The sequence below is a fragment of the Anser anser genome (genome assembly GCF_964211835.1).
Source record: "Anser anser genome assembly, chromosome: 8".
Classification (NCBI taxonomy): domain Eukaryota; kingdom Metazoa; phylum Chordata; class Aves; order Anseriformes; family Anatidae; genus Anser; species Anser anser.
Window position 1 is genome coordinate 16,385,587 of NC_139728.1, and position 15,293 is coordinate 16,400,879.

Sequence of the window (15,293 nt, forward strand, 5' to 3'; positions counted from 1 at the left end):
TAATTAAGTCTTACAAAGAATTTTTAGTAGCATCTCATTGCCATAACAACCATCTTGCATCATCAAAGGGGATACATGACAACTTCCAGTAATCAATGTGCATTATAATTAATGGTGGCATTTCTTTGTGTTCTGGCAATGGGATAAATAAAAGTTTGGTATTTGTTTTTAATTGCAAGGTTCCTTGGCCTTCTGTTAGGTCACGGTCATTGCAATTATAAGTAAAACCTTTCATTAACCTTTCTATAATATATTTCCTCAATTTGATATCTATATTTCCTCAAGTTGATATCTGTAAAATTGTAAAAGCTACAAAAGAATCTACTATGTGAAGGACAGACTAGCAAAACTATCAGATGTTCTTCCTATGAGTGACATAAATTATTCCTATTGCTATTCCTGTTTATTCTATTCCTGTTTCCACTCTTAATTCTGTAGGATTCTGGTAAATGTGTTGTGGTAGATTTAAGCTGCAGTGGTTTAAGATATGACAGTCCCCAGAATATTCACGCTGCCCCTCGTTTAAAGGCCCCCGCTCCAGTGTTGGGACATACCTGTCTCAGCAGCCATACTCCATAGCCTGCAGTATTTTTAGGCTAATGGGGAGCGTGGTCCTGTGTTCATAGCAGGAGCATATCATGGCACATCTCTGTTGTGGGGAGGTAGCCTCACAAGGATGGTAGTAGCAGCAGTTTAAGCTTTGCACCTAAATCTACCACAGCCTTAACGTAACTTACCTGTCTCCACCCCAAACGTGACTGACCCATCTGCTGCTAATGGGAATACATTTTCTCCTCTTTGACACATCACACCATATTATCTTTGTTTTCAGAATATTTTTATGATATTGCCAAAAGAAATGTTTAAGATGGATAGTGAATCAGATTGGGGAAGATCTTTTTTTATTTCATGTGTCTTTTTGCTAGCTTCTGTTTAACTTGAAGAAATTCTCTGCTTTGGTCCACCAAAGGAGATTGGGACACGCAGTAGCTAGATATTAGGAGTGAGGGCAAAACTGCTTCTTCCATGGTCAGTACAGGCTTGCGTCCATTTACATTTTTCTTTGACTGTTTGGAGTTTGATGTGACAGGGAAGCCGGTCTCTTGCTGTTGCACAAGCAGACGGTCTGACTCCTGTCACTGCTCGGGAGTTCCTGAGTTCCTGCTGATTCTCGTGCCCTGCCCAGGCGTTGCAGGCCTGCAGTTGCTGAGCTGCTCCAATGCATGAAACCAGCAGAAAGCCAACTCTAGTCAAAAAGGAAAAAAAAGCTTTCTGATAATTCAGCGCCTAATGGGCTCACTGTGACTCAGTATGGCAGTGCCACTAAGAGGGAGGGGAGCAGACTCTGGGACTAGGAACAGAGGGTGGAACAAGGCTTCTCCTTGAGCAACAGGTACTCAGTAGAGTGAATTACCTGTGGCATCAAGCTGCACCTGTGGTGACAACAGTCCAGAACCAGTCTGTGGGGACATGACAGAAAGTGTGAGTAATCCACCGTATTTTTGATGTAGTATGTAAAGAAAGAAAAAAAAAAAAAAAGAAAAAAAAAGTGTTTTTCTTCCTTCTAATTCACTGATGCTTCAGTTGACTTGCAGTTTCCTTTGGGGTGTTTTTGTTACTCAAATATCTAAATGTGCCAAAGTCTTTTAATTGCTTAACCTTGAAATACCCTGGAGTTGTAGTTTTAAGTGCTCTTAACCCTGTTGCATAGAGATAATCTCACTCACTTGGCAAAGGCACAGAGGAAACAGTGACTTGAACTAGGGTCTCATACATACACATCTCATGCCGTTATTGCTGGCCAATATTGTCTTACTCTCTCTGCAAGCCTGGGCTTCTTTGTCTCCTTTTCTCCTCAAGGACTTCAGAACATACTACAGCAAAAAGTGGGCCGTTTATAGGATCATTTATTCCTCTGAAATATGCTAACACTATAAATATTTTGCAATTGAACTTTATTGACATGTAGAAGGGGCCAATCCTAGAATGTGATGAGACCCTGTGGGAGGCTCGACTACTCAGATGTTTGCCTACAACTTAATAGAGTCAGAGAAATAAGTAGTTGAAGCAAAAAGATATATTAACTGACTCTGTAGTGCCAGGCTTGCTTTTGGCATTTGTTGAGGTGAGAGAAGTACTTCCAGTATTTATCAGAAACTTCTGTATGGCACAATGTGTCTGCTAGGTGTGGGCAGCAATAGAACAGAGATTTACAGGGGAATAAGGAGTTGGTTTTACTTCTATAAAACTATTTTAAAATATCAGAGTGAACAAAATAAGTACTATATTTATAAACAATTAAGGATCCTTATTTGTATCGCATCTAAAATACACTGCTGTTATTAAGGATTAATGAAGAGCATGATCATCTCGTAGAACATCCCGTCAGGGGAAGTCACAACAACTTCTTATCGTGGAGTGTTAGCAGTGAGTGTGATCTGATTAACTGTGGCATTTCACTGTGTTATGGCAGTCGTGTTAAAAGGAATGTGTTGAGGGAGTTTAATTGTTAAAGCTGCCATTTCTCTTGCCCCTTTGCTTCATCATGGTCACTGCAATCATGACTGAAACCTTTCATTAACCTTTCTCTATTTAATTCAATCTTTTGAGCTAATAGCATTAGAACATGAGATCTACAAAATGTGTGTGCCATTTTACACAGAGAAGTGCCTCACCTCCCTGCTCTCTGTAGCTGGGGAAAAAGGTGCAATACTTACTGGCTTGTTAAAAGCACATTTTAATGGCATGAATTTGAGTGCACTGGAGAGGTAGGCTTGTGATGTAAGACAATCCTGTGTTGTTTTTTACTTTTTCCCTTTTCAACGCAGATAAGCACTGACAAGCTGAGTGAGTTTTGTGGTGATGGAGGGTATTTAATTGGTGAAGTACTGTGCCAGAAATACTAAGGCTAGGTGAGAGATGATACAAAAATTACTTGGAGTGCACAAAATCACAAAGAGGTGGAAAATCAGTGCTGATGGGGTAAGCAAGTGTATCACACTACAAACAAACGATGCAAAACACCTAAGGAAGGCAGGCTGTCTGTAACTCTCCACTACCTGCGCAGAAGCAGGTGCAGCTATGAGCTCCTTCGTGACTTCAGAGAAAGGAGAAATTAACACAGTCCTGAACACTGTTGGAAAGCTAACAGATTTTGTAGTAAATGGAGCTCAAATACACAAACATGCTACTTGTATCTGCCAGTTTAGACTGGTCAAATGCCAATAGCATTAGTGCCATCCCATGAGGTTCTTGTTGCTCCTTATGATAAGAGCCGTTCTAGGTCATATAGCTGATGTCATGGAGCAAAATGTGAGCATCAATAATCTACCATTGGCTAACTTTTGGCCATGCACTTCAGACCTCTAACCCAGATTTCAGGTCTTGCAAAGAAGTGGTGATGACCATGCAGTGAATGATTCTGTTTTTGTTTTTTTTTTTTTTTTTTTAAAAAAAAAAGCCACATACCAGGTTTCTGTAGTTTTTAGCCTTTATCAGTACTGCTATGTGTTGTCACTAATTTGTATGTGGAATATCCTAAGCAGGGATCAAGGAAACCATTCATGTTCCTTTCTGTAGGCTCACAATGGACTTCTATTCACCTCGGACTGTATTCTCTCTTGAGCAAGAAGAACATTTTATTATGTTGCAGGAAGATGTCATGAGTTTCTGCAGGCCCAAACAGCACTATTATATGTTATATTTGGAAACAGGGCAGCATCTGTATTTGAAACAAATATCGTTACCCAACTGCTTCTATCTAGAGACAAAAAAGTACATAAATGGAATAGCTGAACACAATTCAGTTTAAGTATGGTGGAGGTGACAATCATAAACAAAAGGCAAGAATCTGAAAGTCTTTTGGAAACAGCGTATAATTAATATCAAGCATATAGGTGATGATTGAATTGTGTGCAAATGCCCAGGTTAAAGCATAATGCTTTTTAACAGCCATGTGGCTTATAACATGGCATCCACTACTAGAAAGAGCAGCATGTCTTCCAGGCAGAGCAAGCGAGTATGAATCACTTAGGAAGTCTGCTCCCTAATTTGGCAAACAAGGCAACCATACGTAGGTCTTCCCCAGGCTGAGACCTAACGACATTAAAAAAAAAAATCTCATCCTCTGACTCATGATCCTAATTCATTCCCATGGTACCTTGAGCAAAATAAGCTGGGGATGAAGACAAGTCATATACTCATTTCAAGGAGAACTTGTGAAAATGTTTGCCATAAATAGGCAGAAAAAGTTAATGCCTTGTCATTTTCACAACATAAGGTTGTGAGATGCACATCAGATCTCATCATCTAAAAGGACACATTTCTTCACAATGAAATGGAGAAGCTGTAATGAAACAAACATAAATGTATTTTGAGACTTTGATATGCATAACTTTCTCTCATATGAATTGATAGGGGAAAATGGAAGTACTCTGATTGACTTTACTGGGTCAGAATTTTATTCATAGAGAAAAGAATTAAAAAAAAAAAACACAAAACAAACATTGTGGATAATGGTACAGCAGTGACAACTGTGCCCCATTGCTACCATAACTCCTTTACAGAAGTTGTCTGCACAAGGTAAGAAGTTGATGTAGACATCGGATAAAATCAGACCATTAGCACTGAATTTGGAAAGCCAAATCAAAAAATGCCCAGTCTAAACAAATTAAACATGAAATGACGATGGTCCTTAGAATGCCAAACAGAAGAAAAGAGCAAGCCACTTTATTCATGCATTGTAAATCAATCAAAATGAACAAGTGTATCTTTTAGAAGGCACAAGAATTGCCAATACTGTATGTATAATTGGCTAGAGAAGTCAGTGCTCTGATAAGTAACATCAGTAGAACCACTTTGAAGACAATCAAAGAATGAGAGAAGAATCATCCCAGCACAATAAATGGTATGCTCAAATAGGAGCAACTGTGTGAAATCCTGACGTTTTTGGTGAGTTCTCACTTAATGGAGTGAATACACAGTAAGCAGAGAAGCAGCAAGGAGATGTGGGCTTACCCAAAGCCTAGTAGATATTTTCCGTACTAAAATTTGAATTACCTTTTTTGTGTTCTAGATGTTAACAGTGTGTGTCTGAGTGGTGCTTTTTAATCAGTATTTTCTCTTTAGTCTGCTGCCTAGCGTTTGTGCCTACTCCTACACTTTTGTAAGTTGTTGGTAGAGCGTCTATAGTAGTAAGCAATTATTAGTGATCATCTCTTGGAGCTGTGCTGAGTAGTTCTAATTAAGATCTGATACATCAAATAATGCCAATTGTGATGGTCAATTTACGTTGATATCTGCCTACCAGTAATGTATTTGGACTACTAGTCCATCATAGAAACCAATGAAAAAGAAAATATTTTTAACATTCAACCCTATCAGCCCTTTTAGATTATCTACTAGTTTCTGTAATAGTAGCACAAACAACAAAGCTTTTTTTTCCCCATATAGCTGTAATGGCAAGAGTTGGACATGTCTGTTCTGAAATCACCTGGCTTTGGGGCTTCAAGTAGGACCTTTAGCATTGTTATTTGTGTTTAATTTTACATAGCATTGGAATGTTACCTTGCCTTAAGCTGTGGAAGACACTGCTATTTAGCACCCTGTCCTTGACTTCATAATCCTGAAATACCAAGCTTGCAAATCTGCTTCCGGCAGAACAAGATCGCTTCATCTTTGGGGTCACGTTCCAGGCTTTTGTTCAGTCACAAGTTCTGTTTGGATTTATCTTCAGTGTGTCTACTTGAATATTCAAAAAATCATCAGCTAGTCTAATTTGTTTTTTTTAAAGTCATGTAAAAGACTGATTTGCTTTGACAGGTGGATCAGAAACAGAATTGGAGCTATTTTATCTGGACCTAATTAAACAACCTTCATTACTGGCAGGTATGTGTTTGTGATGACTAGAAATTAGCTTGATTGGAATTAAAACTCAAAATATAAGGCATTGAATTGGCTTGTTTTTTAAAAAATATACAGTTTAAAAATATATCTATGAAGTACATTTTTAAATGTGGCAAGTGCATGTCTAAATTTTAAATATCTCATCATGCCAAATTCCACTTTGTATTTTATGTTAATGGCACTTGTCACAGGTATTCATGAGGATATTGCCAACACTTATAAAATGGCTCCACACTAGTTCAGAACTATAAGACTTTAATAAAACATTACCAACAGTCCTTTTTTTACCTCTCGCAAGCACAGGATTTCTGCAGTATCTTGTGTGGTGTATTTGGGGGTGAATTTCAGTCACGCAAATGAGGCCAGCATGAGGCAGATGCAGTGCTTATGACCTCAGAAAGGGTTTAGTGGCCTTTAAAGTAATGCATGTGTGTTGGTTGTCTTTTACCTTCACAGAACCCAATTATTTCTGACTGGTAAAATAAACTCTATGTATGTCTGCAGAATTAAGGGAACATTTCTCTCCCTGCCCATTGCATCTCCAGCCTGTGGAATAGATGTCACACCTCCTCAATGTCACTTGAATGGCATGCTGAGGCCATTAAATCCTATGATAAGTTCTGTCTGTCCTGGTTGCCTTCTCTTTTGGTGAAACCAAGCATAACTTTTCAGTAAAGTCTTCCATATGACCCTGACTGTTCACCCAGTCCAAATATGCTGCCTGAGGCTTTCAACAGCTACCTTAAAAAAACAACTAAATGTACACATACAGTTTCAGACTGCTGAGATATTTGAGTGCATATTGCAGTGTTAAGCACTTTTATATCATAGTTTTCTGTGCATGTTCTGATTACGGAGAGTTTAGGGCAAAGCATCTTGGAAGAGATTTTTCAGAGCAATTGAAACATTGCTCTGAGTGAGTGCTAAACAAAGCTCAGCTGATTCAATAGCTTTCGGTATGGATATAATGGGGCTGAGAAGAGGAGAGTATCATGCCTGAGGTGGTGAACTAGCCAAAAAATAACTGCAGCTTTCTTTCAGATGAAAATAACAGTGGAGTAATGTTATCCATGCCGAATGGAAATACTATATGTTTATTTCAATTTCATGAACCTAAAATGCTGCAGTGTGCTGAAAGTCCAAATCATATATCTAAGAATGGGATTTTACATTTTTCCATATAGATAACAGGTGTGAAAAATCCTGTATTGGAAAGGTGGCTACCTATAGACAGGATGTATGAGGAAGTTCAAGCTATTCTGGCTATTGTCAACACTAATTTAAGAATAGAATATTCTGCCTTTCAGCCTCAGATGGTGGCAGACAAGAAAGGACTATGTTTTGCTAATTATACCCTTTAAACTATGTCATGTAGGGGAATGCAGCACTCATGCCAGTTACATGAACAGGAGATGCAATTTGCCCTTTTGGAGGACAAAAATACATATATGCAAATCCTTAGGTTCTCTTTAGCTATGGAGAGGCATTAAACATGAACAGAAAATCAAAGACTAACTATGAATTCATAGTGCAATTCTGCTGGATAAAATTAGGTCCATTTTACCGGTTTAGGATTTAATTGTTATCAATTTAACAGAGAATGTGCTTAAACTTTGAATTTCCAAAACGTGTCTAATTAAAAGTCCCAGGATGAGAGTACATAATAATGCAACAAATTACATTTTAAATCAAACATGAAAACAACTAAAACATAGCAATAAACATCCTCTTGATTTCTCAGTCAATGACTACAGTGTCAGAATAGCCCCCAAAGAGTTGAAATTTTTACTGTCTTTTTCTCTTCTTTCCCGAGAAGAGCTTCATACTTGTCTGAAATTAGTGTGCATATTAGTCAAGCCAGAAATGTCAGGTAGGTCCTGCTACTACAGTGATTTCTCTGTATAACTTCTTACGCATGGAACTAGGACAAAAGGTCTTCAGAAGGCTATCTGGAGGGTGGTATATGAGCTACAAACCATTTCCCCTCAGAGAACCCTTGGACTGGGAAAGTCCAGCAACTGCAATCATCTGTGGATGAAACATCACTTCAGAATATGTTTCTGCTTGTAAATTAGAAATGCCAAGGCTAAAGCAGTATCTCACAAAATGAGAGGAGGAGGCAACATGGTCCTGCAATATGCTGATCTAGGCAAGAGCCTTGGATTTTGTTTTTGTCTGTTGCTGGAGGATCTAGGAAGATTCACCATCTGTGTGGTTCCATCAATATAATTGGGAATGATACTTGCTAGCTTTTGTAATGTGCTTTGAGATCTGTGTGTATGCATTAGATATCACTATTACTTTCACATACTGACATTAGCAATGCCTACTTTGGAATGCATGTTTTTTGGTATTTTACTGGAAACTTAATACGCTTACACATCCTTGCTGGGATATGATGAAAAGTATTTCACATATTTTGCTAGGCTGACTTACAAGCCTTGACCTAGTGCAATCACAAGTATCTATTTTCAAAATTCCTTTGCATTAATTGTATTCTCCTGCACATTGGTCGGTGCCTGTGAGCCTTATTCAGTAATGACTTGTGCACTAGTTAACGGGAAATTCATTTAGAAAGGGAAGAGAAACAAACTGACAAAGAGTGCATATATCATTAGTTTTATCCCTCAGACAGTTCTTTTCCCATATGCATTTGGCTAACTGTACCAGGCTATGATCAATGCACAGACCATGAAAACGGATGAAACCAACTGAAAAAGCAACCTTGTGCCTCTTTAAGAAAAAGTGAAAACTTTTCCAATTGATTTAGTGCTTCATAAATTAGCCTAGGGACAGCTTTAAATTGTGCTCTTATTATGCATACAGGATTCTACTCATCTAATAATTTTGCTATTCAATAAAAAAAATGTTTTGAATAGCAACCAAACATGCCATAAAAATACACTATCCACATTCTGCAAAGAGTGAAAATGTAAATGGATGGATTGAAAATGTCCCCGATATGATTTCTCTCTTGTTGACTTTCCAATTTAATTTTTCATGGGGAAAAAGATGTACTGGGAAATAGAATGCATGATCTACAAGTAGGAGTTTAGGGAAGTCATTATATACCCATTAGTTATGTGCATTTATTAAATCTGTCTGGTAAAATTAAGGGAGCTAAAATTTTATGTATTTATTTCTATCTAGTGTACCAAGTGTATCTCGTATGCCAGTCAGCACTTAAGATAAATGAATTAACTGACCGTACCAGAGAACAGAAGCCTTGAACTGGAAAGGATATACCCACTAAAGAAACTCTCCCGGGATTCTGTAGTCATTCTGTAGATTTGGTCCCTGGGTGCATTTTGGATACTATCCATTTTCATTTAAAGATCAAAGTCCTTTTTATGGCTATCTTTCAAAAACTACAGGAAGTATAAACAACTACTTCCTTAGCATTTTCATTTAAGCTCTAGGAAATCCTTCAGGCTGTCTTGGAAAGGGGCACTGAATCTGTCTGCAGTAATGGTGTTTGGCCAGTGCATAGTCCTAAGAGCCTTTACTATGGCTATAAGACCAGTTATTCATTCCCTAAGGCCCATGGTGGTAAGAATATTTATTTACTTAGATACTATCTTAATCAGAGCAAAGCCAGAAGAGCTCTTCTAGACTGCATATCTTGGCCTGAGTCTATCCCGTAAGGGCCCTAGGGTTTTCAATAAGTACCCCAGACCCTCTTATATTAACCACTTCTCCCAGTTTAGACTTAACTGAGGTTCATGGAAGTTGCCAGGATTTTCATCTTAAAATTTTACTGTTCAAAAAAGGAATACAAATAGTATCAGTAATAGATGTTTATTTTATCCCTTTCCCATAAGAAAGAGGATAGGGGACTTCTGCTAATACTGCTTACTTTCTGTGTGTCTGCTTTCTATTATAGAAGCAACCAAATATGATTAATGAGGACAATGAAAGGGAAAGCAACGGATGAGTAAGTGTTTGGTTGTCCAGACCACAGAACACCTGGTTCACTCTGGCATGGTGGAATTTAAACTCAATAGGGTTTGAACTAAATTTTCTTATAAAAGAATTCCTCAAAGATCTTAGGTATAGATGCCTTGGTCTTGCCTTGGTCATCTGTCTAAAGATTTGGACAAAGGGCCTCCTAGGAATAAATACGAATGACTCACAGTCTGGAAAGAAAGAACCAGCAAGTTTACACATGGTGCAAGTCCTACCAGCCACTGCCACTTCTGGTCCCCTGTCCCTGCAGGCTAGAAAGAACCTACTGAAAGTGGCCGTGGTAGTGGAGGCTGAAGTTGTAACAGCATGAAACTATTGTCAAAGCTGGAAACGTTCCCCAGATGTTTCACATGTTCAAGTGGGAATAAAACATTTATAGCCTTTCTGGCGTGTGTTATCATCAGCAGCAAGGATCTGGTTCAAGAACCTAAAGATTCCTTTGGAAATTAGCAAATCCATCTGTCTGAGCCTCCTGTAAATAAGCTAGTTAGAATGAAGTGCTCTTGCTGACTGCCCTTACTGGGCAACAGTTGCATTCCTACAAGCACTGACTGAGCAAAGAACGGAGAACAAAAAATTCTTTAAAAGAATCTTTGAAAGAAATAATCTCAATTTTAATTTTAGCAATCACAGTAATAACCCTAAGTTTGCATGAATAGTAGGTTAAAATACTCCGCCATTGTCCCAGAAATGTCGTTTTGTCTTTTGCACCATTTTAAAGTTACCTCTGTAAAAAGAGAAGATGGGAAAATAATGGACAAGCTATTGTTGATACCTTGTTTCTTGTACATCCTTCCCTTCCCTTTTGTGTATTTCTTGTGCTCTTCATCCGTGAAGTGTAAGCCCAGGCTTGTGGGTATTATGCTTATAATAATATAATAATTAATAATTCCATCCAACTTTCTTCACTTTCAGTGCACCTCTGGAGCGTCACTCCAGACCTTTGGTTTGGTTGTCCAGTCTAATTATGCAGCTGGTAGCCTTGTTCTTTTTAGGCAGAACATGCCTTGCTGTTTTTTCTGCTTCTTCTGTGTTGCCCTCGTGATGATATGTGTTCTGGAGATCTGTCCCCACTCTATCAGTGATTTCATCAAATGTTTGCTAAGGGGAGGTAGTTTTTTTCTTTTTTTTTTTTTTCTGATGCTGATACTGCTTTAATGCTATGCTTTGTAGTCACAGTAAATAGGTGCTGTGTCAGAAAGGAGAAACTCTTGTGAAGTAAGGAATATTTGAGTTTCATAGAGGTTGTTCTGCCTGCCAGCTTATAGACATCCTCCCTCTTCCTTTGTCTCAAAGGATGTTTGAGTAGTTTAAACAAAATAGAACATCCGCAATGAGAAACAATGAGCAAGACTTACCTCTGAGGATCTTATATAGCCTGGGAAGAGGGAGATGTAAGTTGAGTCATTGCTCCAAATCAGACCAGGGAGTTTGTCCTGAGCATTACAGCACTGGCCGGATTTACTGGGCTGAGTGACCATAGCACGGAACCTCCAGCCTGGTGCGTTCTGTGTGGCAGTTGGCATTGCCTTATGGACCGCTACCTGATGAACTCTGTTAAGAGGATGGATAGGTGTCTAATTTTTGAAGGCTGTCAGGTCTAAGTGTGGGTCAGTCACCAAGTTGCTTCACATGGTCAGGTTTAAGCAGTTCTCAGCCTTGTTATCAGTAGAAACTTAGGGGCCTTTATGAATGTGTCGCGACAAAACAATGATTTTTAGGAATTCCAGTGGCACTTATAGAATGGATTTAAGAATCTAAATCACTTTTACCCTCCAAGTGTGATGCCAGTAAGGAAGTAAGAGATTAAGTAAGAGTAAGTGTTCGACTAATGTCTACCTGGCAGACTGAAAACACTGAAGTGCTCTTCAAGAGGTCTCGTCACTAACAGACACAGAATTCTAAGGAATAAAATTTTCATGCTTCTACCCATTTTCATAAGTTCCAGGACTGGATTTGAAACACAGGCCAAAGGATTGTTCTTAATTAATTCCTCCTTAAAGTCCTATAACTGTGGTAAAGCTAGAAAAAATATTTTAGGGGGACAACCAAAACAATGTTTTTCTTTATGATGCTCAGAGGGAGAGAAAGCCATATTTGTATAGTAAAGGATTCTGACAATTTAAATTCTGTCTTAAAATAAAGGTCAGTGAAGAAAATACAGTTAGCTGTCTACATAAAGTATACAGTAATATTTTTAGGATGTTGAATAATATTCAAAAACTTCTGGGAGCTTTTTCCAAAGATGGTTGACTGTTTAGCAAATAAAGTTAGAAAAAGACAGTCTCCTGACATCATTCAGACACATGGCTCTTTTGCTGACATTTTCCCTCGGGTAACAGAAATCAGGGAATTCAGGATGATGGTTAGAGTCCTACATGAATTACTTCATATCTAGTGACATGACCTCCTGAAGCAGCAGTCTCAGCTGCAAAATGTCTTGTAACTCTTACTTTATTTTTTTTTCTGCTGAGGCATCAGAATTAACTTCTAAAATTCAGTAAAAAAGAGTCAATTAAAAACAAACAAAAAATGAAAGGTATGAATTTCTGTAATTGAAAGAAAAAAACAACAACAGACAGCAGTGAATTTTATATTTTCTGAGCATGCAGAAGATGATTAGCTCTTTCAATTATAGAAACATATAGGGGATTCTCTGGGCAGACAGTGTAAGGTAAGTACATATACTGTGAACTCTGTGGTTAGAGTTACTCAGAAGAGGTCAAACGCTCCTAGTAGAGCATTTTATACTATTCAGTCACTGTCTAACATGTAATGACTCTTAAGGCACAACTATATTAGCTCTGTCTGCTGAAGGTTAGCTCTGAGAAACTACAAAACTTTTCGTGTGATGGTTTGAATGTGTAGACACGACATTACTAAACTAACAAGTAACCTCTTTCATTTCATTTGCTGCAACTATAGCCCAGAATTCCCTTTCCTATAATACATCCAATTGAAGTAATGGCACTGAATAATACACAAGTCCACCTCCACCACCACCAACACTGTGTGTAATTAATTTGCATCCCAAATACCTTACTAAGACTTTGCAGGTAATTGGTAGATGGGTAATCTACCTATTAATTTCTTCATTTCTAGCCAGTCTCTAGTTAATAATCAATAGTCCTCTTTCCTAATGAAGAAATGGCCTTGACTTCCTGGCCTTTGTGCAGTGTTAAAATAACATTGATCGTTATCATTATCATATGCCCTTGATATACTATATAAGGGCAAGGATATCAGTCTTACAGTACAGAAACACTTCAGAAGCCTGGAGGAGTAATTGTGATTGGCCAAAGAAGTATACATGGTTTTCTGGCCAAAGATCTATGGGAGAGAATTAATAAAATGTATATTAATTCTATCTCCAATCCTAAATTGAAGAATTGAAGACAATCTCCCCAAAGGTATATGGGTCTCCCACTGCCATTAGAGCTTCAAAACTTTTATCTGTTGCAGTAGTTTCTTTTTTCGTGAGAGAAATCAAAATATTAATTGTGTCCTCCTGAACTCTTTAAGTAGAACTTGAGGACCATTTTTCATCAGTGACATACTACAGACCAGAATGTGGTCTATATTTGGATCTTTTGACTAAGGTACAATGTCTAATTTCAAAAATAATGGTACTGTAGATCTTATTTTACTATTCTTCCATAATAATAAGATCTTTCTCTGCTTCCAGAATTTATACTCTTCTATTAAATAAGGAAAATCTTTTGTACAGTAGGTGTAAAATTACATCACTGTCAAGTCATTATTAAAAAAAAAAAAAGAGAAAAAAATCAGTTGTCTTGTGCTAAGATTAAAAATTAGAAATGAATTACATTTAAAAAGTCTATTGCAAAATGATGGTACCCACAAGTCTTCCACACCACCTAACGTTGTTTGGTGTCATAAACTTGGCTCTGTTTGATCTTTTAGTGTTTTGAAAATCAATTTTGAGAGCAAGGTTTCTAGAAATGGTATTAAAACAAGGGACTTGTAAATTTTGTTGAAATAGATTATGGGAATTCATGCCTTTGTTTAGGAACATAAATATGATATCCAAGTACCATTTGTTTTGTACCTATAAGTATGCTGATGTTCATGGGGGCAGAGTAGTTTTTGAGAATTGATAGATACCTTTATAGTTATACCCAGCTGCATTGTATCAGCTCAGGTTATCTACCCCAAGAGCAAGAGACGATTTATTCAAGAAACAGAGTGTGCATAATGCATACAACTTCCTTTGTTACAGAGTGACCTCTGGACTGCGTATGGCAATGTGGATCAGACTTGAGTGGGGAGGTCACGGCTGCCAGGTCAATGGGTGCCTGGTGAATGAAATATGCATATGGTTTGTGAGATCCCTAAATCATGATATAACGCTTCACATTCATGTTCAGTAATTTCTATATGTATATAAAATACAGTTCACTGTTTAAAAATATTAAACCACTCTTTATTGAGTATGCACAAGAACGTCTTGTATGTGGGCTTAGTTATCTAACTATAGTCTGCTTTTCTCTTTGCATATATATGGTGCTCTCCTGCAGAAACGAGCTACAATAGCTGTGTTATGCTCCTTTCCTGATAGTCATTAAAGGGACAGATTCTTAAATAATTATCATTAGATTATTTTAAGACTTCCAAATATTCCCTTGAAAGCTTAAAGATTTTATTAAAATATTTTATAAAATTCTGGACACTTGGAAAGTGTTTGATGTTAAAGTGTAAGACACTTGAGCCTCTTCCTTCAAACAACATTTTGGCTTTCAAAAGTGAATAAATATTGAAACTCTTAGCACTTGATTTTGAGTGTTGTCAGTACTATTTATAAGTGGAGTGAGTGCAACTATTGTTATCTTTGTAAATATTTGGCACTGCATAGCCTTGATACGCAGTTGTGTCCATTCAAAGAATGTCTACTGAACAAAGGAAGTGGTCTCAGGGCATAAATGTTATCCTGAAGCAACTAAAGGATACAAGCCTTGTCACTTCTTGTCTCATTTTCATTAAGAAAATCATGTGGTTTAGCTTTAGGGGGTGGTGATGAATCAACCATGTGACTAAAGGCAAGTGGCCGTCTTAAAGCAGCTCTTATCCCTACTAAAAATAAGAATAAAAAGAGAGAGGGGTTTTCAGCTCCGTAAGATGTTCACTCACTGGGCTGCCATGAAGTAAATATTTTTACAAATATATTATTTACTACAAGGGAGGCTTCTTCCCTGAGAACATAGAGGAACGTGCTTGCTGTGGGAGCTGTACGGCCACTACAGGCCCAACTGTCATTCCTTCGGTACTTCCTGTCAGTCTGACTAAACTCTGTCATCCTTCAACCCAGTTTAAATTAACAGGTAATTTGTAAATGTCACTTCAGGTTAGGCCGCTCATTTTGTTTCTACTCTACCAATGCAAAGTCTAGGACTAATTTTTCTTGT

At 37.8% G+C, this 15,293-nt stretch overlaps 1 protein-coding gene across 6 annotated transcripts in view; it reads left to right on the top strand.

Annotated features, from left to right (window-relative positions):
• Positions 1 to 15,293, top strand: part of LOC310903636 (uncharacterized protein) — a 503,466-nt gene that overhangs the window by 175,472 nt on the left and 312,701 nt on the right. The window contains exon 7 of one of the 6 annotated variants that reach the window (XM_083847242.1): positions 5,821 to 5,886. The exons of the other annotated variants lie outside the window; for them this stretch is intronic. Within the exon in view, the coding sequence (XP_083703368.1) occupies positions 5,821 to 5,886 (66 nt within the window). The remainder of the gene's footprint in view (positions 1 to 5,820; positions 5,887 to 15,293) is intronic. 6 annotated transcript variants of the gene reach the window in all.